This window comes from Pseudonaja textilis, chromosome Z (genome assembly GCF_049901715.1).
Source record: "Pseudonaja textilis isolate UNSWEBS1 chromosome Z, rPseTex1.2, whole genome shotgun sequence".
Classification (NCBI taxonomy): domain Eukaryota; kingdom Metazoa; phylum Chordata; class Lepidosauria; order Squamata; family Elapidae; genus Pseudonaja; species Pseudonaja textilis.
Window position 1 is genome coordinate 17,614,648 of NC_142008.1, and position 26,862 is coordinate 17,641,509.

Below are 26,862 nucleotides of genomic sequence, written 5' to 3' on the forward strand. Positions count from 1 at the left end.
ATATTTGGAAGTTTAATGACCATAACAACATACGTTATGGTATCTGAACTTGTATTAGATGAGTAAAGTGATTCCAGTCCATCCCTTTTAGAAGATAAAGGACTCAACAGGAGATAAAGTTTAACATTTTATAAAAAGTGACTTTCTTATAAAATCAATTAAAAAGTCATTCTTTGATGCTATTTTTATTTTGTCTGAGTACACACAAACTCTGATATGAAAGATATATCTCAAATTATGCAAATTTTCTAATGCAAGTGGTCACATTTCCAGTGTTCATATTTAAGACTACTATTCACAAGTATTTGGAATTATTAAAGAGAAATGTAGGTAACAAATTTGGTTCAGCAATTTCAGGTCTTTTGCTTTTGTAACACATACACTTCGTCTGTTAGAAAAAAATACAGAAAATAACTTTCAGTCAGCAATATCTAAAGATTTTTTCCATTCTATATATTCTATAAAATATATTTAGTATTTTAATTCTTGAATATACAACTACATATTCTATTAAACAATGTGAGAGAAATTCAAGGAAGAAAAGAAATTTGAATTGTTAAATTTTCATTGAAACTTCTACAGAATTTCTATAGAAAATGAAATTTATGACTTTCAAAACAAGTTTGGCTAAGAACTTTCTTAAACATTACATATACTTATGGTTTGATTATAACTATATGGAGTTACATTTTTATCAAGAATATGAAATGAATTTAATCTTATAGAAAATATCAAACTTTTTATTGGCCTCTGGTGGTATTAAAGTATTTTTATTAACATGTTCTGCATACCAATCAAAAAGAGAATATCACAGCAATTACATTTAGAAATTAAAATGGAAGATAGCGAATATATACATAACACACAAAAGGGTGTATATATACTCTTTAAACTGTCAAGGAAGGAGTAAGAAAAAAGTTGAGGCATCAATGGGGCAAAGATGAATATCTAAAATAATATTCTAGTCCATTCAACAATGATAGTTTTTAATCTGTGATGCAGCTAATAAATGTACTTTGGTAAGTCTGTATGCCTTAAGAGAATTAAAGCACAAGATTAGCACAGACAAAGTACCCATTAATGGCATCTTTATAGAAGACATAAAGAATGGAAATAATTTCAACTGCCTATTTGCAAGAAAAGATTGAGGTTAACTTCTCCCAGTAATTTTGATCAGTAAACATTTGCAAGTCAAAGAGGATTCTACTGTTGAGAAATCTCTAATATCCAGTATCTATTACCTAGTCTTTTCCAGTGATGATTAATGTATATTAAGTTATTTATTTTAAAATATTATAATTAGAAGCAATGATAGTTCAAAGGTTTTGCTCCTGAGCCCATGGTGAGATATTTTCAATCAAAAATCACATTTAAAATACCTGGAATAGCACATATCCTACATATCTTTTGTTTTCTACAAAACATGCATGCTGCAGAGAAATCATTTGCACTAAACAATCTCAAATCTGGTTTTCTAGTATTAAGCACAAAGGAAAAACACTGACAACAAGCATGGTAAATAAATCCCTCCCTTGAGAATGAAAGCAGCAGACAGAAGAGAGCTGACATGCATGCAAGAGAAACCTCACACACCATTTTTTTTCTACCTGCACAAGTTGCCATTTGCTGCAGCCCTCAGAATCGTTTTTTTTTTCTCAGCTGGTCTCAAAAGCAAAATATTCAGGCACTTCTCAAGGCATCTGTTGATAAGCTTCACAAATATAATATTCCAATAATATTCCAATAATATTTTCTATTTTTTAATAGAAAATGCATTTTCTTTCCTGCTCAGGTAAACATGTTTACAGATCCTGCCCAGAGACTGGGTGGTTCAGACTTGCATGTCACAAGCATGTCGTCAGCAAGAAAAGCCCCCTTTTCTCTATCATTAACATTTTAAATAAGGTAACAACAGAGCAGCTCTTTCCAAACTTACCTATAATATAGACTCAACATGAAATATACACAGGTCTAAAACAGGAAAATAACTACACACACCCATACACACACACACACACACACACACACTTGTGCTATAAATAAACCCACCCACAACAGAACAAGAACTACTACTTCAGAATCGACACCAGGTCAACTTGCTAGTTGGTTAGAAGGCCGGTGTTTATATGTGCATTTCGCACGTTAAGATTCATAACCAATGGCGCCCTCCCGCCCAGGGAACGATAATTCCTTCTCCGGGATATCAAAAACCCCATGCAAAACGTCACGATCTTGGACCAACCGCTAAAAACCTTCCTATCCATAACCGTATACAGGAAATGCCAGACGAACAAAAAAAAAAAACTGCCAAGGAAGGTTACAAAACCTCCGTTTGACATCCTATGAAATCATCCGCTTTCCCGTTATTTTCTAGAAGAAATTAAGGGAGTCAATCAAACAACACGGAACTTCGGTGGGTTTATTTCCCCCTTTTCAACTCGTTTCTTTAAAAAAAAGAAGAAAGAAACAAAAAGAGACAAATGGGAGAAGTAAGCTCATTCCTTATATAGGCTGTTAACAGTTCATTGCGAAGAAGCGGGGAAGGAGAGAGGGACGCGGAGGGGGGCCGCATCGGCCAAATCGTTACCACCCATTATTATGATTATTATACAAACAGGTACCTCGGAATCCAAGAAGAGGGCGAGAGAAAGGGAAACTTGGCTGATTCACGCTCCCTCCCTAACCCACAGCGAAGAGAGCTTTTCTTTCCCATCGCGTTGATAAAGGAGAGAAGATATCAGGCGAAAAGGAGAAAAGGAAGGGGGGGGAGGGGAGCCCACTTCTAATAGTTCTGCCAAGATCTTGAAGGTTGGCGGGGTGTAAGAGGAGAAACAATATGTTCAATGGCTACGGAGATAAATCAACATGCACTGCAGGCACTAAAAGAGGCGGAGGCGAAAGAGTGGGGGGAGCAGAGGAGGGAGGGGGAGGAAAGTGAGAGCGAAGGAGGGGGTCCCTTTCAAGGCGATGTCAGGGGGTGCGCATGTGGCGCGTTTTCCCTTGCAAAGAAAAATAAAATCAAATCGATACACACTGCAGCAAGCAACAGTGCTTCCATCTCCTCCTCCTCCTCCGTCGGGGCCAAAATACGCCACCCTCTCGGACACCCGAGTCCCCATTACAGTCCTCCTGCCTCGACGTTTCGTTGCTCCAAGAGTTTTTGCTTAGTTCGCGCGCACTCCGTCCCACCTTCCGCTAAAAAGTGATCAAACCCCACCGAACCCCTTTATCCCCTCCCAAAGCACCCCAAATGTGAGGGGAAGGGGGGCTGGGGGAGGGAGGGAAAGCAAAGGCAGCGCTAAAAGGGGGGATCCCCCCCGCACAAAGCACTGCGTCTCCCACCGACTTTCCTGGCGTGAGGAGAAGAGACCGGGAGCGAATCCCCCTTTTCCTTCAACAGCCTTCGCCCAGAAAAGTTTGGGGAGCGGGGCGACGCGGCCTCCCCCTTTCCAGAGCCGCCGGGACCCGCCTCAGCTCAGGTAATAAGTTTGCAAGTTTGGGGCTGCGGAGGTGGCCGAGAGGAGAAGGAGCGGCCTCGGCCGTCCCTCGTGGGAGATCGGAGCTGCCCAGTTACCCCTTCAGTTCTCCCCCGGAGTGGGAAAAGCGGGGCGAGGGGAGCCGGCGGCGGCCGCTGGCGAAGCAGAGGAAGGGGAGGCAAGGTGGCTGCGGACGGCGAGTAACGGTCCCCGGGCAGAAGAGAGGCAGCCGGCTGAGCTAGGAGGCACCGCTAGGCGGAGAAGCAGCAGCCAGGCAGGGAGGGAGCGCAGAGCGGGCGAGAGGCAGGCAGCAGGTAGCGGATCTAACGGTGCAGAGGGACCCGGACTCCTAGGGACGAGCTCCCGGGCAATTACTTTCTACTTCTCGCCTCCTTCCCTTTTCTCTTCCCCAGTCCTCTTTCCACCCCAGCTCAGCCCGATCCAGCCCGGCGCCTTGAGCGGCTCCAGCCAAGCTCGGGCCGCTGCCCGGCGAAGCTGACTGACCGTTATTGCGCCTCGGGTTCGCCTGCTTCCTGCGCTTACACCTGGGGCCATCCGCCATGATCCTCTCGCTTGTGTCTAAATGCTCCAGTCACCTCCTCCCCCCCTTCCCCTGCTCTCTTCCCCCCCTCAGCCCCCGCCCGGACCTGGTTTACGACACTGGGAGGTTTGGTGTGAGTGTGTCTGTCTGTGTGTGTGTGTATGCATGCGCGCGTGGTGCTTTTTTTTTTTTTTTTTACTTTTTTACATCACCTTCCTACACCTAGTCCTCGGCCGCCGGAACCTTGTTGCCAGGGGAGACGACCGCTTTACGGCAGCGCGTTTGAACCGGCAGGAGGGAAAAGTTTCTCTCAGCTCGCCAGTAGGCAGGTACTGTTTATTGCGGAGGGGGGGGGACGGAACACCCCTAAGGGCGCGGGGTGGGATCGAAGGGATGCAGAGGAGTTTCCTTTCACAGGAGGGATACCCAAGGGGAGGGGCGAGGAGCGGTGAGTCTCCTCAGGCGCACCAAGCCAGAACTCCGCGCGGGAATAGCCCGTGTGGAATTGCCGCCGAGCAGGACGGACGGACCGGGGCGGGGGGGAGAGGGAGAGAGAGCCTCTGAGACGGCAGACGACCACCAGAACTTCGTTAGTGAACTTTTCCTTCCTTTCTCACTTATTTTTTTTTTATAAAACGGAGCTCTAGCGCTTGAGGAAAAAAAAGTTAAAAGGAAGGCAAAAGTAAAAAGAAACACATTATAAAAGAGCGTTCTCCCGAACGAGCACGATTATAACGGCACCAAGTACCCTATGCCAGAACTTCCAGCTATGGAAGGCATTAGATGTTTACCCTTCAAAAAAAAAAATCAGCAAACACCCCCCCACACTCCCCTGCATATAGTAAAATGTATGGAGTGGGGTACTAAGTCCCCTTCCAGAAGAAGACCCTGAAGAAAAACATACATAACCTTTTATCTGTTTCTTTTGTCATGGTAACAACAGAGTGGATTCTGGTGTTTGAAATGATAAAAGGGAAAACAGCATTTCCTGAAGGTAAATAGAATACACTTCCTAGACACAACTATACAATGTTTGGCGTTGGATTCAAGTCCCTAAAAGATTATGCCACAACAAGTACAAAGACAGACTTCTTTTTTTCTTGCAATAAAATGGTTATGGCATGTCTTTTGAAAAGCCAATGAAATTGGGAACAAATTGACATTTGATTTATCCTTGAATAAATATAGAAGATTAGAAGGGGTAACCAACACTGTATTCCACTTGCTATACATTTAGGTGAAATTATGTCCCATTTCTTAACAAACATTTCATATTATATAACAATACTAAAGTAATTATCAATAATAAAATATCAAAAACATCAAGAATCAGTAAAATCAAAATATAATAACAATTGTCAGTCTCACTTGTGGTGCAATTTCATTCAGTGCCCTGGTATATACTATCATAATTTTATATGATTGGTCAATTTCTTCACATATTTTCTGATAATATATAAGAACTTAGAAGAAAATATTTCTGAAATAATGGGTTTTAATTCTGATTATTATGGGTAATACAAGTAGTCCTTAGCTCACAACCATTCATTTAGTGATGATTTAAAGTTACAGGAGCACTAAAAAAAGTAACTTATGGCTGTTTTTCACATTTTCACTCAGCTCAGTTTGTAACTTAACAACTGCAGCTATTTATTTGTTTGTTTGTTTGTTTGTTTATTTATTTATTTAACAATTGTGGCAAGAAGGTCATAAAATAGGACAAACTCCACTTAGCAACAGAAGTTTGGGGCTCTATAATAGTCATAACTAGTTGCAGTTGCACAAAAACTTCCTGCTTTAGTCTTTAGTGCTTCAGTTAAAATTTTCATTTTGGAACTGACAATCAAAAGGACTACTAGTTTGAACCTGTATGAAGTTACTTCCCCTTTTTCTTTATTTGCAGTGACCAATATAACGCGAAATAATACTGAATATGATAATGACCTTAATGTTAAAGAAAACTATTAAATCCCTAATACTGAAAAATAACTTTTTTTGACAGAGTCATTGGGCCCAAGAAAAGAAGAGAAAATGGAGAATGTTTTCGGAGATTACCAAAATCTTGGAATTAAAAAAAATAGCTGGCCTGCTTCTGTCTAAGACACCTATTATTAGAGATTTCCCAAACACTAATTATAAGTAAGTATATCTTTATCAATGGAAATGGCCACTGTTTTCATGCTTGAATGGTATTGAAATTTATGGTTGCTAGATTACCTGGAATTTTGGAATATCCAGAAAGGAGATCTTAAATAGAAAGCACACTTTAAAAACTTAAATCCTACTAAGTAGTTTGGAATAAACTGGTATAAAATTAGAATATAGAAGATAATGAATTTCATCTATTTACAAGAATGATAACAGTGTTCTTCTGATTAAAAACCTGTGCATTAGAGTGCCATTCTTTTTCCAGATCTATAATACTTTACATTAGGGGTGTCAAACTTGCTGGCCAGATGCGTCATGTGCTACCCCTGCCCCTGTCCAGTTTAGGAGAGGGCAGAAAAAATCCTGTTACATCATGTGATGCCGCTGTGGCGATCCGAGTTTGACACCCCTGATTTACATCTTCATTTGATCTAATACAGTGGTAGTTAACCTTTTGGGGCTCCTATGCCAAAAATTTCTCACGCACGCGTGCTAGCACCTACAAAGCAAAGCGCACGGACCCCCACAGACCCTGCTCATGTACGTGCGATTCCCCCCTTACCTGCACTGTGCCTCTCAGCTGATTTTCGGCCCGTTTGAGGCCTTTTCGGCCTTCCAGAAACTCGAGGGAAGCCTCTGCAGCCTTTGGAGGCCAAAAAAACAGGCCCATTTTGTCACTTCCAGTATTTCTGGAAATACAGGAAGTGATGAAATGGGCCTGGTTTTCGGCCTCCAAAGGCTGCAGAGGCTTCCCTTGAGCTTCTGGGAAGCCAAAAAAATGCATCAGAGGCCGAAAATCAGCTAGGAGGCATGCACATGTGCAATGAGGTAAGTTTGCCAGAGGCTTGTGTGCCTGCACAAATGGCTCTGCGTGCCACCTGTGGCACGCGTGCCATAGGTTCACCATCAGGGTTCTAAAAGTTAGTTCCAGTCCCTCTACAGATTAGTGACAGCAATGTATTTTTCGTGTACTTAAAAATAGGTTATACCATAGAATAATTTGCAGTCAATATTAATTATTACCCTACAAGAGTTTCAAAATGGATTAGAATATGGTTAGTAGCTGAATATAAAAATTCGTGTACATTTAAGTCCATGTCCTTCAATTTTTTAAAAGAGAATTCTTTCCCCCAGTGTTTATCCTGCAGATTTCTGTGGCTTTGGTAAATCTGATTATTTGTTGTTTTCCCCAGACTCATAGACAATTAACCTTGATTATGTCAAAACTACGCATTTGTTTTTCAAAATAATAAATGTGCATTGTCAGTTGATGATGGGAGCTCTGCATTCTTGGTTTTTGGGTCAGATAAAAGAAGCAGAGTTGTGTCACAATGACATTTTATTTATTCATTGAAATAATTTACATGGCCACCCATCTAACTGCAACCCTAACCTTAGTGCAATGATTGTAGAGAATGGGAAAGATGACCTTCATGGAAATATGCAGGAACCATTCCAAAAGCTTTTTGAGTCCTGAACAGCAAGATAACATTTGAAAACAGCTTAGTCCCTCCCTAATTCTCTGAAGTATGAGGACGAGGAAGAGCACAATGAGACTGGCAAAAGTCTGTGATTATAGCCAATCTCAGTATACATAATTTAGCCTACCTATTGTGTAATCAAACATAGGATCCAAAGCAAATGATTATGACTTTCTGCAATATATATTAGACAGCACATGCTGCTGGAACTCTCTCCAAAGAATATTGAGAAAGATCCTGACATAAAACAAAAAGTTGCACATCTCAAAAAGGTGCGAGAGACTAATGCATAAGTAACAGATGATATGAATATATATATTCATAGGTAGAGGATCTCAAGTTATGTAGACAATGGAGCTCAAGTCTCTACCTCTTTTTTTTCTTTTTTATCCTTTTTATTTATAATATAAAAAGCAAAAGCAAACAATAGGAAAAATAGGGTAAGGAAAAAGGAAGAGAAAAGTGTAGAGAAGAAGGGAAAAATAAAGAAAAGGCATTGACTTCCAACTCCCTTTGGTGTAGTAAAATAAGAAGTAACATCGAACCTCAACTTTTTACTTTTACTTAATAGTATAAACTAGCCATTTATATAACAACAAATCTATCTAATCAGTAAAATCCAAAATTAGAATTTCATTTTTTTCCATCTCAAGCCCAAAGTGCAGAAGTGGTTTCCAAGTAGAAACAAAAGTACTTGTGTTTTTTTCTTTTTTCAAAGCAGTCAATTTAGCCATCTCTAGCTCAATCAGCTTTTGCAACCATTCATCCATGGGGGGAATCAAAGTGTCCTTTCATTTTTGTGCATAAAAGTAATCTTGCCCCGTCAACCTATATAACATAAACGTTCCAATTTTTTCCCAAGTCTTTTTCCATTAAGTCCAAGAGAAAAGTTTCTGGGTTTATCTTTATATTCACTTTTAGAATCTTCTGTATTACCATGGAATATGAATCCTACTCCAAAATTTCTTTGCTTTATGACATGTCCACATATATTATAAAAAGTCCTTTCTTTACATTTGCATTTCCAACATTCATTTGAAATTATACATTCTTGATAAATTATCTGGTGTTAATACCAATGATACATTATATAAAATTTTTCTTTTAGATTGTAATTTAATGTAAATTTTAAACCTTTTATCCAAGTATTCTTCCATTGCTCATTGCTCATTGAATTACACTGCTTTACATATTCACTTTCCAAATTAAAATTCAGTAACTTTATGAACCTTAGCAATAATATGTTCATCACTACCACACAGTACGATTTCCAATTAATTTTTAACAGAGTCAAACTCATAGCTCTTTTTGTCTAATTTAAATCTTTTAGTTGTAAATATGTAAACCAGTGGCAGATTCTAGTTCTTCCTTAAACTTGAGGATAGGATCACCAAAATTAGCAGTTATTATTTTACCATAAGTCCATCAGTTCAGCTTCACCACCATTTCTTTGTTAAAAAAAAGAAAGCTTCATCTGGTCTATTTTTGGTGCTGACAGCAGCACAGAAGAAGTTAAAACCAAATAATAATATTGGAAAAACCCAATAACCCATATAAACAAAGGTTAGGGTCAATAAAAATATTTCAGCGTATTACAAATTGTTAAAAGAGTAAAAACAAAAAAATAAAAATAAAGTACAGATGAGAAATCAGGGTAAGAATAAAACACATACAATCTAAAGAGGACTTCAGTCACCTATTCCAAAGGCCTGGGCAAAAAGACCCCAGGCTGTTCAAACATTAGTACTCTAGATTGGGAGCCATTCAAATCTTGAGGGAATTTCATTTCAAAGAAGCTACAGAAGATATAATAACTGTCATATTTTCATGTAACTATTCTCATACATGTTCCATAAGGAAAAAAAGTTTTAATAAAATATTTACATGCTTCCTGCCAATGTAAAATATTTTTAAAACTTGATTGACATAAGCATTTTTATGTAAACATTCTGATAAGCATAATTGTTTACTGAGGAGTTACGTTTGAATTTCAAATTTTTGAAAAATGAATTTTGTTTTGCATACTGGAAATACAATACAAATTTACCAATTGCTTTTAAAATGCAGTCTGACTGCAATTTCATCATACATCTGCTTCACATAGTATACATATTCTTTATCTGTTTATCTAATGTAGTTTATTGACAAACCAGATTGGTAGTTCTGATTTGACGATCTCTGATGTAACTAGCAACTTGGTTATTAAGTAAAGCAGTCACTAAGAGAACCTATGACTGTGCTTACTATCTTCAGCTTTCCTTGGCTTTATAGACTTGTAGAGATTGTACATGTGAAAATTGATTGCAAAGTTACTTTTTCATTACCATCATAAGTGTAAAGAGTCGCTAAATGAAAACTACAGGTATGTTAGACATAACAGATACACACATAGAAAAACTGATACATAAAATATTTTATTTACTTCAGAAGAACCTCGTTCCTAAAAACCTCCTTTATATTTATAACATATATGTGTGTGGGTACTTTTTAAAATTATATTATTTTGGAAAGGATGTTATATGTCATTTACATAAATGGATAATTGTTGAGAGACATGTAAGACATGTAGATCACGTTGTTATCACTTCCTCCTCTTGTACAGATGCTGTAACTAGCCTTAGACATTTTAAATACAATGAAACATTAATTCTGTAATTTTTTAAAAAAACTATAGGGTTTGCCTTCAAATTTGAAAAATTTCTACTAAATGTTCTACCATAAATCAAATGTAGCCCTATGCTTATACCGTATACTTTGAACACAAGTTTACTAAACTTATTCCCTGGTGAATAGAGGAGCAAGTTATAAAACTATCTTCCTCAACCTTTTTTGACATCAGATATGTTAAGTATGTGATTTCCTAGAATTCCCAGTCAACGATCATGGCTCCTGACAAAATAGTAGTAGCGATCTATTGGAAAACTTCTATAGTGGACACTATCTAAAGGTTACATTTCATAGTTGAATAATAATAGAATGGTTTTATCATTCATTTATCATTCAAAGCCATTGAATAATGTTTGCTACTTTTGAAGTATGCTATATCCTGGTTGAAAGTCAGTTTGGTATAGTGGTTAAAATATCAGGCTACAAACCAGAGATTGTGATTCTGGTCCTGCTTTTTGACAATTGTATGATTTGGGGCCAGTCTTGGCCTAGGAAGAAGACAATGGCCAACCACTTCTGAAAAGCTTTGTCCAGATTTTTCCTATGAGAATCAGACATGATTGAACAGAAGAAAAAAAATACTATACATGAAGCATTTTGTTCATTTGAATAAAACAATAGATTAGCCTTTTGACTAAGTATTTTTAAAAATTACAAATACCATTTGGGAGTTTGGGAATCCTTGATAACAAATAAATTTGTTTATAACTCAAACTAAATTAATCCTATCTGTGTTACACTATAGGTAAAATATTTTTGCCATTGTAAGAATATGCATAAAAATGATATTGCATAGGATTACAGAATACCACTATGTAGATTTGTTAAAATGGTAATGCTAATATATGTATATTAAAATGGTAATGCTAATATATGTATAATATATTGAAACCACATCTTTAAAATAATCTGGTAATAATATAAGTATAATTTATAGAGATGGCATAAATAGTACAAATTATGGCAACACAATAAGCCCACAATTTTTGGATTAGACAAGACTGCAAAATATTCCTCATTATATTATAGGATAGATGTAAACATTGCCAAAGGGTTATTTTGTGGGCTGTGCAATGCTTTGAGCATGCATAGGCAACCCATGAAGCACCTGTCAGTATCTCCTTAAATCATATGCATCTTTTTCTAGAAAGTAATAGCTAAGGACTAGTCTGAAACTTGTGACTTCCCCGTTTGGAATAGCTTTTGCTTCTCTATGACTTCCACTTCCTGAGCTATAGACTCCCAAGGGTCTTCAAACTTGACAGCTTTAAGACTTGTGGACTTCAACTCCCAGAATTCCTGAGCTAACATGACTGGAGGAGGAATTCTGGGAGTTGAAGGCCACAAGTCTTAAAGCTATCAAGTTTGAAGATCCTGCCCTAAAGTGAGTTAAGAGCCTCACAGTTTCTTATGATTCAGGAAACTTTCTTTTTTTGCATATGATCAGAGAAATCACATAATATTAAGTGAAGTCATGGAAGTGCGAGTAATTTAATTTCCTTTTTTTCATGTTGAAGGAGTTAAGGTGATTCTTTTTATTAATTCTAGGATTGATGGCAGCTTAAACATGGCAATGATTTCATGATATTCTGTACTTACTGTTCTCTATATTTCAAAGCTGGGAATAGTGAAGATGATTGTGGATGATTTTCAAATTGCTTTTGATAAATTTGGGGATAATACAATTGCAATTTGGAAGTGCCCTGTGAATACTTAACTTTGGAAGTGGGCATAATTATGTCACAACTTTATGATATTGTTATTTCTTGAGAACAAGGACAATTGTCTTGTCTTCTGCTTTGTCTATCTGAAAATAAGCTCTGCTTCTTTTCAAGGAAAATTTGAAGTTGGAAAAGCCATTCTAGATATTTATAGCCATGTCTAGTATTCCCACCTTGTCTCTTCACATGTTATCCTAGAAAAAGCTAGGATGTTTTTACAAGTTAATAGAGCTGATATAAATAAAACCTGATGCTCATCTTATGCATTAGCTGGATTACACTCGAATGCATTTTCCAAAATACGTTATACAACCTAAGAAATGAGAAGGCTCTGGGCTTTAATATACACAAGTGCAATGAACACAAGAAACATTCTTTGTGAAAAGCAATGTGAAATAAAATGTAAATTACATTGGTCCAAATGTAAAATTAATGCCTTAAGCATACCTACATTTAAATTCTGGGAATTGTTTAATGCTTTAATATGTAGTTGTTTAACTTAAATAGATCCCTAAAGATAGATAAAGCATGAATAGTATTAGTGTTTTACACTTTTTATTTATATCCCATCTTTATTATTTTTATAAGTAACTCAAGATAGTAAACATACCTAAAGTGATCTGCCTCCTCAGGAAGGAGAAAATTGAGGCCCACCTGAAGGGGCGCGTTGAGGAATTTGCGGATTTTCTGGAAGATAAAGACTTGATTCCCAGTTAGATGCCGGCATGGTTGCTGGTCCGGTGGAAGCCCCTGAAGCAGATTCTTGCCCTGTTATCTGGGAACAGTGACCCTGTTGCTCCTGAGGAAGTGGACAGGATCCTAAGGAGTATGTGAACAAGCACCTGTGTTTTAGACCCATGTCCCTCCTGGCTTGTGAAAGCTTCCCAGGAGGTGACAGGCGGGTGGACTCTGGTGGTGATTAATGCTTCCCTAGAGGAGGGGGCAGTGCCCCAACACTTTAAGGAGGCTGTGGTCTGCCCTCTTCTTAAGAAGCCATCACTGGACTCCACCCAGTTGGATAATTTCTGACCTGTCTCCAATCTCCCCTTTTGGGGGAATATTGTGGAGAAGGCGGTTACACAGCAGCTCCTGAGGTTTCTGGATGAAACGGATTATCTCAACCCCCTACCAATCAGATTCAGGCCTGGACAGAAACAACATTAGATGCACTTTTGGATGATCTCTGACAGGAACAGGATAGACTAGTGCATCCATCCTTGCTCTACTTGACCTCTCAGCAGCTTTCGATATCATCAACCATGGTATTCTCCTGGAGCGGATTTGGGTGATGGGAGTGGGAGGCCTTGTGCTATCCTGGTTCACTTCCTCTGCGGCTGCTCTCAGTCAATGTTGATAGGAGAGGAGAGATCCAGCCTTTTCCCACTGCTTTAAGGGGTTCTGCAGGGCTCAGTACTTTCTTTTGCTCCTGATCAACATTTATATGAAGCTGTTTAGTGAGATCATCCATCACCATGGACTGAGATATCACCAATATGCTGATGATACTCAGCTGTGTGTCTCAGCCCATGGTAAGTTAAGTGCCATGTTCTCCCTCACAGTGCCTGGAGGCTGTTAGGGGCTGGATGGGGAACAACGGGTTGAAACTAAACCCTTGGAAAACCAAGTGGCTCTGGGTTTGGGTTTAGTTGGCTCAGAGAATTGGCATTTTTGGTTTTTAATGGTGTGGCACTATCCCAAACAGACCCTGTGTGTAATCTAGGGGTTCTCCTGTACTCAGGACTCCTTCTCAAAGAGCAGGTGATAGTCATGGCCAGGACGGCCTTTGCGCAACTCTGGGTTGTGTGCCAGTTATGCCCTTTCCTGGACCAACTGTCCCTAGTCACAGTCACTCATGCTCTAGTCACTTCCCATCTTGATTATTGCAATGCACTCTACATGGGGCTGCCCTTGAAGAGCATCTGGAAGTTGGTGCAAAATGCAGCTGCCCACATGGTTTTGTGTAAAACCCAATGTGTATCACCTCTCCTACGGGAACTGCATTGGTTGCCGATTCGCTTCCAGGTGCAATTCAAGGTGCTGGTTGTCACCTTTAAAGACTTTCATGGCTTGGGACCAGGTTATCCAAGGGACTGTCTCTTGCCGCGGATCTCATCCCCAGGGAAATACACCTGGTGGAGCCCAGAAGAAGGGCCTTCTCTGTGGTAGCTCCCTCTCTCTGTAACATCATTACAGAGATTAGAGATGGCCCCCACTCTAATACTCTTCTGGAAGGCACTGAAGACCTGGTTTTGCCAGCGGGGCTGGGGAGCTCAGTGCAGGATTAAGCTCATTAAATGGCTCGTGTGATCTGCTGTCGCTGGGGCAGTGGGTGGAGATGGGGGTGATTTTGTTATATTGTGCTATATTAATTTACTCGATTCTTTTTGCTAATTTTTATTGTTTTAAATGTGGTTTTATATTCTGTAAGCCGCCTTGAGTCACCATGGGCAAATAGGCAGCAATATAAATTTGATAAATAAATAATACTTCTTCTTCCTATTATTCCCACAACAGCTACCCTGTGCTGAGAGAATGTGTAAATGGTAATTTAAAAGAGAATGCATACAAAAAGGAAACATACTTCCAAGGAACATATCAATAAACAGAGCCTGGCCAACTTTAGGTTACCTCTTCTACTTGGTAAGTGGCTCAGGAGTAATAGATGATGTGTAATTTTGAAGCTAATTAAGAAATTTCTATTGGCAAGAAGAACTAGGACAATTTCATGAGCCAAATCCTGCAAAGGACATAACGCTACCTCAGAATTTTTGTCAAAAATGAGTTAAGAGTGACAAGAATCTATCTACCATGACTTAACCTTTTAACAACTTATTTCGTAAAATTTCTAAATAGATTCACCACAAATAGCAAAATTACAAGGTTCTATCTACACTATCACATGAAAACTCAGAACTACAGTGTTCTATTTGCATTAGCCAATTGGTGTGCTTGGCTGCTCCCATGTGATGGAGCAAGGATGGAGCCTGCAGCACCTAGTGTTGCCTGCGTTTCTGAACACATGAATACTGAAATAATGTTTCTTTTCCATGATAGGGAAGCAAGTTCAGACTTATATGAACCAAGTGGATCTGAGTATGTTCCAGAAACTGAAGATGGCCAATTGGATATGGAACTTTTAATTGAAAATGAGTGAGTCAAACTCTCTTACTATCAAACTGTATTCAACAATGAATTTAACCTGGCATTCCACATACCAAAAAAAAAATAAAAATGCTGTGACCTTTGCAAGGAACATAAAATTGCCTCTTCAATTGGGCAGGTAGAAGAGATGCTACAAAAGAAATATGATTCATAAATCCAACGGAAGAATTTAATGAGAGATCACAGACAGGAAGAAAGAGGAGACAAAACTAGGCTGGTAATGTGTTTTGGCATGGAGAATGTCATCACTTTACCAAAATCTGGTAGAAGCAGTTTTTTTTACAAGCATAAACTTAACTTGTACAATATGACTGCTCACACATCACATACAGGACAAGAGTACTGTTCCGTTTGGATGGAATTAATGGGAGGATGTGCTGGAAACGATATAGCTAGTGCCATGGTACAAATTTTGGAAAATGTAGTGCAAGATCAACCACATGCAATGCATCTAATATTATGGAGTGACAGCTGCATTCCACAAAATAGGAACTCAGACATGTCTTTTGCAATAACAGATTTTTTTCAGAAACACCCAAACATTGAAAGGATTGAAATGAAGTTTTCTGTACCAGGCCACTCTTGCATTCAAGAAGTGGATAATGTGCATAGCATAATTAAAGTGCTATGCTACCAGCAGAATTATTTTCACCGGTTTCCTAAGTTTGCTGAAAAAGCCAAGCAATGCCAGCTATTTAAAAATCATCCAGATGAAGCCCGCACATTTTAAAAATTATTCCATGTGTTCAAAGCAGTTTCAGTCCAATCATGCGCCATATGCTAAAGTTTCACAAATAAAATTCATCCAGACTCATTCAACAGTAAGGTTCAAGACAAGGAGCGTTTGCGGGAAACCTGCTTCGCCAACATCAACTGCCACATCTGTTACATTGCCTATGCCTAAGACAGAGTTACAAATACACACACTATCCTAAACAAAACGACATAGAAAGTATGCTCAAATGGATGCCTAAAGTCAATAATGACTCTTACTGCACCATTTTGAAGAAACCATTATGAAAAACTGGGGTTAAATAGTAATTCTTGGTATTAAGACATACATTTACATTCTTACATTTAATGCTGAACCTTCAAATAGTAATTTACAAGCATTCTATGGTCACAAAAACAAATTTGAGTTAATATTAAATTGAATTCAATGCTTTTTTAAAAATTAAACTTTATCATTCTCATTTTTATGATGTAACTTAATGTGACAAGGTTCTATCTGATATTTGGAGCCTCCAGTATGACCCCAAGATGAGTCACCATTAGCCTCATTTTTTTTCTTGCATGCACTATTTGTTGATAGGCTCACATACCAAAATTTTCCCATCTGTGTACAATGGGGTAACCAGTACCATTTTTCAAATGTTTAAGGCTCATTTCCCAAAAAAAGGTCGCGACACACACAAAAACCTGTAATTCTGAGGTAGCGATAAGTAAGTATGAACAAGGTTCTTTGAACACTGCATCCTGGCATGAAACAGTACATAAAGGGTCCCAGATGATTTGTTTCTCCTGGGCTCTGCTGGAGCTGTAGTCTAATCATTCTCTCAATAAATGTATCCTAAAGGAGAAGGTTGAAAACTAGATAAACATTGCCCAGGATTGTCAAGTTCAGCAATGATTTCACAAGCAGAGGATGCACTACCACTTTCTCCGAGAAAGGCAGATTCAGCTCTGCTCAAGGATAAATTTACCACCAGATGCATTTTCCACAGTTCACCTATAGATACATAAATCCAATGAGCAACTGAGTGGCTTATATAAGGAGCCTGTCCATTTTTTTCAGGAGTTAGAGGATGAATCATTGAGTAATAGCACATGGTCCAGCTGATTCAATTGTGCCTGCTCTAATTCAAAGGTAATCTAAATAAGTTAATTCATCATATTTTATTTACTTAACATATATATGGCTGCTTATTTCACTGAATGTGATTCTGAGCAAGTGTACAATTAATAATAAAAACATCAAAGCTATTAAAAACTTTAAAAATAAATAAAATAAAGATTCCTCGATTATTATTCATAGCACCCTGTAGATATTCTTGTGACCTAACTCTCCCCAACTTGGGAATGGTTTAAACAGGACTGCTGCCTTTTTGTGTATGTGATAAGAGTGAATGAGAAGTGTTCTTTTTGCCACAATGCAATCCTTGATATGGACTCTAACCTGTGCTTGGTTGAGTTGGTTGTTTGTATTTCTCCAATGGTGTATTTTTGTTGTTTCATCTTCTGAAGTGCCATGGAAAAATCAGAATCCTGCATGGGATCAGTGAAAAAGAGAGGCTGCATATGGGAGATCTGATTATGCAATCATTCCAAGCAGGGATTGCTGTGAAATGTTTACCAGATCCCAAGAAAAACCTCAGACTCTCTCTGAAATCAATTCAAATTCATTAGGTGCTACAGCTGATTGATCAAATAGGATGTAACTGTTGGGGGTGGGAATAGTACAAAGATAGTATCAACAAGACAAAAGCAAGCCAAGAGTGACTTTATCATGACTAATAAATAATGGTAATGTCTTCTGTTTTAGTTCATATTTCAAACTCCTTAAGATGAAAAACAAACAAACACCAGATCTAGAGCAGATCTAATTCCATATATATCTATTGGACCTTCAATAATCTAGGTCAGATCCATTCCTGATGTTGAGAATAAAGAATACTACTTTGATGGAAATATAGAGAGTCCCACAACACTTTACATAATATAAGGGCAACTTTATCTCTCTCAGAACTATCAGTTTTGGAGACTTCACTACTAGCTATATGATGGAATTGGTCAGCTTATACATAAATCAACTACTTAGAGCCCAACTTTAACCGTATCATCTCACATCTAGTTTTGAGAAACCTGCTAAAGTTTCCCTGATGACAATTGCCAATGCATTCTCCTGGAATTATAGCTGATGAACAGAATCCAGGTGTGCATATATCAAAGAGGGATGAATCTTAGTAATACTTGCCAGGTTGGCTGCCTTATCCATAATAACAGCATGGATCTTTGTCTTGTTACAAAGCACTTAAGTCTCAGTAATACTTGCCAGGCTGTCTGTCTCATCCATAATAAGATCATGGATCTTTGTCTTGCTACAAAACAACATGTCATTTGACAACATCAGCTAGAGACAAGGGCCACTGAGGACTGGTGACTTTGCAGCAGGGACGAGACTGAGAACAAGAAAGTAGAATTGGTATCAGATAATTTGTGCTGTATGTGGTCTGCTCTCAGATTTCTACCACCTTTCCCTATTCTCAAAATGCAAGTGCTAAAAATAACTTGAAGATTCTAATTTTTATATATACAATGTGATCCATGCATACCTACTAAGTTATCCCCATTTAGTTAAGTGAAAATGAATCTATGGAAGTCCATGGAGGATTGCAACTCCAGAAATAGTGGAGCAGCTATAAAGATCCAGGGCTTTGCTAGTTTAAAGTGGCCAGATGGCATGTTCTAGCTCATTGACCCCAGCAAGGTTTTTTTTTTTGTCTTCCCTTCTATTTTAAATGAATGAGAGAGGAAATGATCTAGTTCATTATGTTAAACCGCAGTTGAGGATGATCAGCCTAAATAAATCACATATGTGTGAACTCGGTGATAAAAAATCTGAGTTCCAGGCCAACTTAAATGAGAAAGACCATCCAGAAGGTTATTGGAGAAGTAAATGGTTTTGAGTCCAGGATTGTTCTAGCTATTCCCTTCACTGCAGCCTGTTTCAGCATTTATTTATGGCAAGAACAATTATCAGTGTTGCTTCTGTGTCTGTAGAATTTATGTTGGAATCCTGCAGCCCTGGGAATGCAGATTGTTCATCTCTGAAATAGGGTTTTGCCTACAAAAAAAAAAATCAAGCCAGAAGAAAACGATGAGTCTTTAATGTATCATATTTTAGGTATGAAAATAATGCCTTCCTTCCAGCCTTCCTATTTTTCCACAGGGCAAAAGACCATCTGATGTCCCATACTTCAGAGTAAGCCTTCTCATGGATTACAAATATATATTACAACAAATACCTTAATACACCTGAGACAATTATTTTCCAAATAGGTTTCCTGATGCATAACAAATGCTTTTGTTTTTTTGTTTGCTATGATTGCTATTTCCTTGTTATTAAACACTAATTTGTTGAGAATGGCTTTTTTCTTCCATATGGTGTATTTTGTTGCCTTCGGTAATATATGTGCTGTTTTAAGTTTGCTTTCCTACACTTTATGCTTTCCCTGAATATTTTGTTCTTGCTCATTTTGTGTTCATTTGGAGATTTTTCTCTTAGTAACAGTCTCTATACAGCTGGCTCACTCAGTTGTGTAACTCTTAACAAGATTTCTCTAATTATTTTAGCAAACAGGATTCTTTTTCATGTTTATAATTTTACAACCACATGTCACTGAAGATGTCATTCATCTGTTATAGCCAATCTGTCTCTCTTCTGTTTTTTAACTGCAAAAGTATCTTGAATTTTCAAAGCATTAGATTTACTTTTTGGAAGGACTCTGTTGTGGTACCTTAGCCACTAAGGTTTACAGATTATGAGTTTTGATCTACTATAAACCATTGCCACATATGGTTTATTCAGTAGACCATGATTAACCATGTGTTATGGCATATTGTGAGACCTCAGACAGTTACATGAAAACTGGTTATTATGGTTATTCACTCTTTGTTTATGACTATTAAATTGAGTTGCCTAGGAAAAGTTCCAAGGATAGAAATTACTGGATGCCTAATTCAGGAAATTGGCTTGAAAATGCTCCCTTTTGAAGTAATATTGCATGCCTTTTAAAAAGAGTCCATGTGTATTATTATCTGTGTTTTTTAAATATAAATGTTGGTTTTATCTCCAAGATCTGAATATAACAATAAAATTGAGAAACATATCCGGTTCAGTGGGTGAAAGGCTAATAATATACAGGTAGTCCTTGATTTACAATCATTGATTGAGGACTGTTCAAAGTTAAATGGTCCAAATTCTCACACAACTGTTTTAAGTGCCAATTGCCAAGAGTTCAAATTTTGATCACGTGAAAACCCCTCCTCTCCACAGTCACAAGTTCAAAATTCAGGCACTTGGCAAATGGCATATATTTACAAGGATTGCAGCATCCCAGGGCTATATGATCTTCATTTGTGACTTTCCCAGTTGGCTTGTGATTAGCAAAGTCAGTGGGAAAGCTACGTTTGTTTGATTATGTCATTCACTTATAACAACCATGGCAAAAGTCATAAGATCAGACACCACTAATTTAACAATCATCTTGCTTAGCAATGGAAATTCTGATCCCAATTGTCATAAGTCAAGGATCATCTGTAAAACAGCTTTTAATTTTTAACTTTTTTTTCTTTTTTGTCATCCTGCAACAACAGGTTGTTCAATTACTGCTGGGTAATCTAACAGTACTTTACTACTATTTCACATAGCATTTTCAAAAGAGACAGCTCAATATTTCTGAAATAAGGAAAAACTGTTTCACTTTCTTCAACAGCTCATTTTGTTTTATTTATCAAACAGATTTCTAACCTAGCTCCTTTGGTCCAAACTATGAGGAGTTTCTTCTCAGCAAAGAAGGCAATCAGATCAGAACATCACGAATAGAATAAAGAATGAATTGCTGCTTTGAAGGCAGACTAAGGTATGTAATCCTATGTAATTATGTATATTAAAAGTTCAGTTGGGTTTACTTTCATGTAAATATGCACAGGATGACAACTGATCTTTCATCTTCTCATGTTAAGGATTCTTGAAATAAATATTGCTAAAGTCTCCAAGCATTTGTTTCCATCTTGCACCAGATTCAGTTGCTGAATCTGGTGTAAGATGGAGGGAGGCAGGGAAGGAAGGCGGGGAGAGGGGATGGGAAGGAGTGAGTGAGTTAGGGATGAGAAGGTGGGAGGCAGGAAACTGGCCATGCCCACTGTGGAGATGCCCACCACAGCCACATCCACTCCGGCCACACTCCCCTGCCCTCCTGAGATCAAGTACAACCCTGATGTGGCCCTCAATGAAATCAAGTTTGACCCCCCCCATGCTTTAGATCATAATCTCTATAAGATCTAGTTAATGTGGGCAGTGATGCACACATCCAGTGCTTGCTATTTTCTCCATCTCTCTGCTGTTATCTAAGAAAGGTTTTTAATTTAATTTTCATATATGAACATCTGTAGGAAGTGGTTACATTACTTTATGGTGATATTTCATTTGAGTGAGTATCTGAAATGGGTTAAGACTGCTTAAATGATGAGCAAGCTTGTTTGGGATATTATACAGAGTTTCACTTTAGTAAATGTCTTGAATAATCTAGCATGAATATAGGGGAAAAACCCCAACGCTCAAATAAACTGCTGTTTCTCAAATAAAAAGAATAATCTGGGTTGCTTGTTTTTCTTCCAACAGTCGAGAATTAGAAAATATTGAGCAAAATGTCTTTCACACACACATCCAAGTAGATTGGATTGGACAGTCACTTTAAGGTTACTTAATATTGTCAGAAGCAATGTTTGTTGTCTCTGTCCATTTCTTTGTCCATGGTTTATTCAATTGTTTTACTCAATACTATTCTGAAATATTTCAGAAAAAATTTCCTGAGAATTATTCATTGTAAAATTCTCTTCTTAAGAGAATCTTTGATTGGGGATTCTGTCACATAATCATAGTTTGCTAACAATACCATAAAGAAAAGAATTTTGGAAAGTAGTTTAAGGTTGGGGTTAGGGTTAGACTAAATAATTTTGTTTCAATTTTTCAAATTATCTGTTGCTTCTGAATAATATGTGCACATGTATCTCTCTCTCTCTCTCTCTCTCTCTCTGTGTTGTATTATGTTATTATTATACATCAAATTATAATCAATATGCCTCACCTGTTGCATCCCTGGCAGATGATTGACACGCCATCAACCTCCCTTATTCAGACTTACAAAGGTTACATCCTCCATGGTAGACATACCACCTTCTTCTGTGATGCAGTTTCTCAAACTGTTTGTCAAATTGCAAGCCCTGCGCTGGAAAGATGCCAGGACTCTTTTTCAGCAGTAGTGGCAGTGGCTCAAATCGTAACCCAGGACAGGGCTGACCGACTGTCACTGAATCGCTTTGGTTAGAAGGTGAGTTACTTTGTGAAAACTTAATCATTGATTCTGTATTTTAAAAAGTATGGATTAAAAATTAAGTGTGTTCCCCAACAGCTGTCTTTAAGTCCCAAAAGTCCTTTTTTCAGAAGGCAACTGGATTTTCTTGTTTTTTTTCTTTTGAAGACATTTTGCTTCTTATCCAAGAAGCTTCTTCAGCTCTCACAGGATAGTGGGGAATGGAAGGATTTCCCTTGAGGGGAAGGATCCCTACTATCCTATCAGAGCTGAAGAAGTTTCTTGGATGGGAAGTGAAATGTCTTCAAAAGAAAAAAAACAAGAAAGTCCAGTTGCCTCCTGAAAAAAGCACCTTTGGGACAACCATGACCTGGATGATTGAGAATCTCAACAGACTTTTAGATGTCTTTAAGATGAAGCTCATGAATATCTCAAGGTATTTATTACCTAAAGAATAACTAGAGAACTAATGGGAGCATCATTTTTATCCTCTATGTGCCTGTTTTTTTACAGAAAAATGTGACTTTTTTTTCTCATACAAGTAGTCATCAATTTATAACTATCTGTTTCCTGACCATTTGAAGTTACTACAACACTTGAACAAGTGACCTACAACTATTCCTCACACTTATGACTATCAAATGCTTGGCAACCAGCATTTATTTATAATGGTTCAGCATCCTGAAGTAGTGTGATTGCTATTTGCAATCTTCCCAGCTGGCTTCCAGCCAGCAAAGTCAATGGGGGAAACCAAACTCGCTTAACAATCACATGATTCACTTAACTGTAGTGATTTGTTTAACAACTGTGGAAAAAAGAGGTAAAATTGATTTACTCAACAACCTCCTTGCTTAGCCTCCAAAATTCTGGTTTCAATTGTGGCCATAATTCAAGAACTATTTGTAATCTCTTGGGAATTCTATGCACTTGCCTGAATGCCACTCATGATCACTTAATTAATAAACATAATAGCATTTATTTGGAACATTGGAATGTTCAGTGGTAGCACTTTCAGGATTTATGTTTGTCAGAGGTATCCTGTGCTTTTAAAGGTGCTAGAAATGAATAGAGAGTATTCCAGGAATAGCATTATAACATGTCATTATAGAGTGTCATTCATTAGGAGAGTGATGTTCCACAGGTTATGCAGGTACCACTTTGGGAAATGAAAATAATAGCCGCCAACCAGGAGCCACTGAGAAGTAGTATACTACTGTCAGCACTGTCAAAGGGGCTTAGGTGAGAGAAAGGTATAGTCTATTCAGCTGACTGCATTCACAACAATTTTTAATGTCAGTACTAGTTTCTAAAATTGCAACACTAATAGAGGAATAAAAATGTTATTTTCAAAGTTTGTGTCCAAGTACAGGAATCTCTGGAGAAGAGGCTCTAAGAACAGGAAATAGGTACTGCATTTCAGTAAACATATCTTGGAGACAGCTCTTGGCAAGATCAGTTTGTTCTAAATTAAAGTTCTATAACTTGCTATAAAATCTTATATGCTTCTTTCCATTTCTTTCTACATATTGGCATATGATTTATTGATCCAAAACTGAATAGTATAATGGACATTATAGTATATTGAACAAAAACAAGATAATATGAAAGGAAAACCTTAACAAAGCAAAAATAAAACTTAGGATGAAAATTAGTGCTTATCAGTGATTGCTTAGAACTGCTGGACCAGGTAACTTCCAGTAGGAAAAACAAATACTTTCAGTAGGAGGTAAATGAATTCTTTGTAGCTTTGTTCTCATGAAAAGGAGGATAATTTGAAAAACGTTTGGTGGTTATGGTACTATTAAAATAAATAAGTACATCCTGGTAAAGATATTCCCATGTGCTTTATTTTATTCATTGCCAACAAGAAGAATTAAGCAAATAAATATAGCAAATAAATAAAGATTACAATAAAATATCACAATCACAAAAAAGGAGAGAAATATAGAAAATGAATCAATAAATGAGAGTATAAATATAGTATAATTTCACAAATAATAATCAACTCCCTTGGAAAAAGTTGCCTCCCATAAATCACACGATAAAACCAAAGGAATAATGGGAATAGATAGACCTTCCATAGCATTGGGACCTTGTCAGAAAAGTTTGTTCTTTCTTATTAAACCTCTGCCTCTTCTTAGCTGTAAAAAGGTGTAGATTCTTTCATATAAGGAGTGAATACAGATTCCTAATTGTGTTTTCTTCATTTTTACTAGAAAAATGTTTTTGTGAAATTCCATTATATCAGCTTTCCCCAATCTGGTCCATTCCAGATGGACATAGTACATAGAATAAAGAATAACAGAGTTGGGAGATATTTTGGAGATCATCTAGTCCAACTCCCCACACAAGCAGGATGAGCTGGACTTCATTTTGCATCAGATGAGCTGGATTTCATTTCTCTCCATCTCAGTTGTTATATCATCATTAGGAACTGTGGGAAATTATTGCCTATTAATAATGAACTATGTATGTGGAACTATATATAGGAGGAAAAGTCATAGTTCAACCTGTATAATAGCCCAAAGTTACAAATTCCCCAAAGGCTTTTGGGAATTGTCCAGAAGAACCATGAATATGCTCGGAAGGCACAGAATGCTGAACAGAATGAAAAATGTCTCAATTGAGTACTACATGTATAGTATATAAGTAGTACTCAGAACAGTTCATTTAATGACCATTTGAAGTTACAACGGCACTGAAAAAAGTGACATGATCATTTTTCACATGATCATTGCAGCATCCCCATGCTCATGTGATCAAACTTCAGATGCTTGGCAACTGACGTATATTCATAATGGTCTCAGTGCCTTGGGGTCATGTGATCAGCTTCTGTGGCTTTTTGACAAGGAAAATCAATGGGGAAATCACATTCACTTTACAACCGTGTTATTAACTTAACTACAGTGAATGACTTAACAACTGTGGCAAGAAAAATCATAAAACGGGGCAAAACTCATTTAACAAATGTTTCACTTAGCAACAGAAATGTTGGGCTCAATTGTGGGTCGTACAAACTACCTGCATGTAACTCTTAGGATTTGAGTGCATATTGAGTGTTTGGCAAAAATAGCTTGAAAAGTTGTTAATAGCATATAATGTCTGAAAGAAATAGCACATAAGTCATAAACTAGAATTCAGAAATATGGCACTTAGATCAGAAGTATTCAATCTGATACTTTTATTGACACCAATATATCCTTCCTTATAAGCCATCCAGGCTCCTGTTCCACCTGATTTTGTTTTCAGTTGAAAAACTGACATGGGATACACCTTTTCCTGGTTGGTAAGGAGTATTGGATGGGCAAACAATAATATGTTCCTCTTCTGTCACCAGTAGTAAAATAGGTGTTTTCATACTCAATGTGGCAGCCATTATATGAATGGACAAATGATTTACTGTAAGTGTCCACAACATGATCTAAATGGGACACTGGCCCACAACATTGCCAATCTGCTTTGTTGCATCGACCTTCAGATAGATTAATGGTCAAGGATTAAAAAAAAATGTTAATGACAAAGGATTCCTAAATCCTCAAAATTATTTTATGTGACCATTTCAAATTATTAAATGATTTTAATAATTAATTTAAGAATTAATTTAATATAGTTTTCCCCACATAGTGTCCTGTAAGTGTGTTAGACTGCAACACATACAGTTTCCAGTTAAGGCCATTTGTCTAAAAATATGATAAGTTTTATCTAGAGCAGGAGTGTCAAACATGCATCATCATGGCATCACATGACATATCATGACTTTTTCCCCCTTCGCTAAACTGGACGTGGGCATCTGGCCTACAGGCTGCAAGTTTGACAGCCTTGAACTAGAGGGTGCCAGCTTAAGGACCATTGCTGTAGCATGATGAGTTATTTGATGGTGTAACCATAATACAGTGAAGGTAACAGGGTGATGACTAATATTCTGATTTTTCTCAAGATTAATTCTTTCTCCCCCTCGTCCCAAGCATCTAATTTTGACATACTCTTCTTGATTCTTAATGTGTCTTAGAACAATTTATCCTCCTGCTATGCCCTGTAACAGAACTATTCATTAAAACTTTATTTTCTGTGGGGAGCAGGTTGTCAGTTGTTACTCATCCACCTGTCTCCTTTAATAAAACACTAATACATAAATTGAAATATGTTTCTTTTCTGGAAGTAAGTTTTAGATGAGAGAGCACAATGCTGTACTGGAGAGCCAAGGGTCTGGTGTAAAGCCAACTGAAACCAATTATTCTTCCCATTAGTTTCAGTGATCGATGGTGTGCACCTCAAATACATCTGCTCACTCCTCTGAAATGGACACTAAGAGCAATGAGGCAGTGGGGTTGCTTCAGTCAGTGGTAGGAACAAGTCAGGCAAAAATAATCCTAAATCCACAGATAGAACTGAAATAAATGAATAAATATGCAGTTTTAAATTCTTGTATTGTACTTACCAGTATTAAATAAAAGCATGTCTAAATTCGTTCTAATTAATATAGGAGTGTACCTGAAACTAAAGCGTTTTTATTTAATATAATAAAATTACCTCTTTTGCTTAGCAACTAATTTTACCTTTAATTAAAAAAAC

At 37.5% G+C, this 26,862-nt stretch overlaps 1 protein-coding gene and 1 long non-coding RNA gene across 12 annotated transcripts in view; one reads left to right on the top strand and one right to left on the bottom strand.

The window, feature by feature from the left end:
- The window catches only part of ZEB1 (zinc finger E-box binding homeobox 1), a 91,171-nt gene extending 87,114 nt beyond the window's left edge, over positions 1-4,057 (bottom strand). For 6 of the 10 annotated variants that reach the window (XM_026709986.2, XM_026709984.2, XM_087916559.1 and 3 more), the window contains exon 1: positions 3,981-4,057. In XM_026709986.2, coding sequence (XP_026565771.1) covers positions 3,981-4,038 — 58 coding nt within the window. In that variant the 5' untranslated portion in view covers positions 4,039-4,057. Of the gene's footprint in view, positions 1-1,607; positions 1,967-2,049; positions 2,119-2,621; positions 2,878-3,980 lie in introns of those variants that run through there. The other 4 variants (XM_087916557.1, XM_087916556.1, XM_087916563.1 and 1 more) reach the window with 3 other exon arrangements.
- The window catches only part of LOC113442421 (uncharacterized), a 28,127-nt gene continuing 3,396 nt past the window's right edge, over positions 2,132-26,862 (top strand). Inside the window, exons 1-8 of one of the 2 annotated variants that reach the window (XR_015740133.1) lie at positions 2,132-2,489; positions 4,244-4,346; positions 4,961-5,011; positions 6,020-6,156; positions 14,549-14,674; positions 15,089-15,184; positions 20,718-20,838; positions 22,084-22,308. This is a non-coding gene — a long non-coding RNA (uncharacterized LOC113442421). The remainder of the gene's footprint in view (positions 2,490-4,243; positions 4,347-4,960; positions 5,012-6,019; positions 6,157-14,548; positions 14,675-15,088; positions 15,185-20,717; positions 20,839-22,083; positions 22,309-26,862) is intronic. The other variant, XR_015740134.1, reaches the window with a different exon arrangement.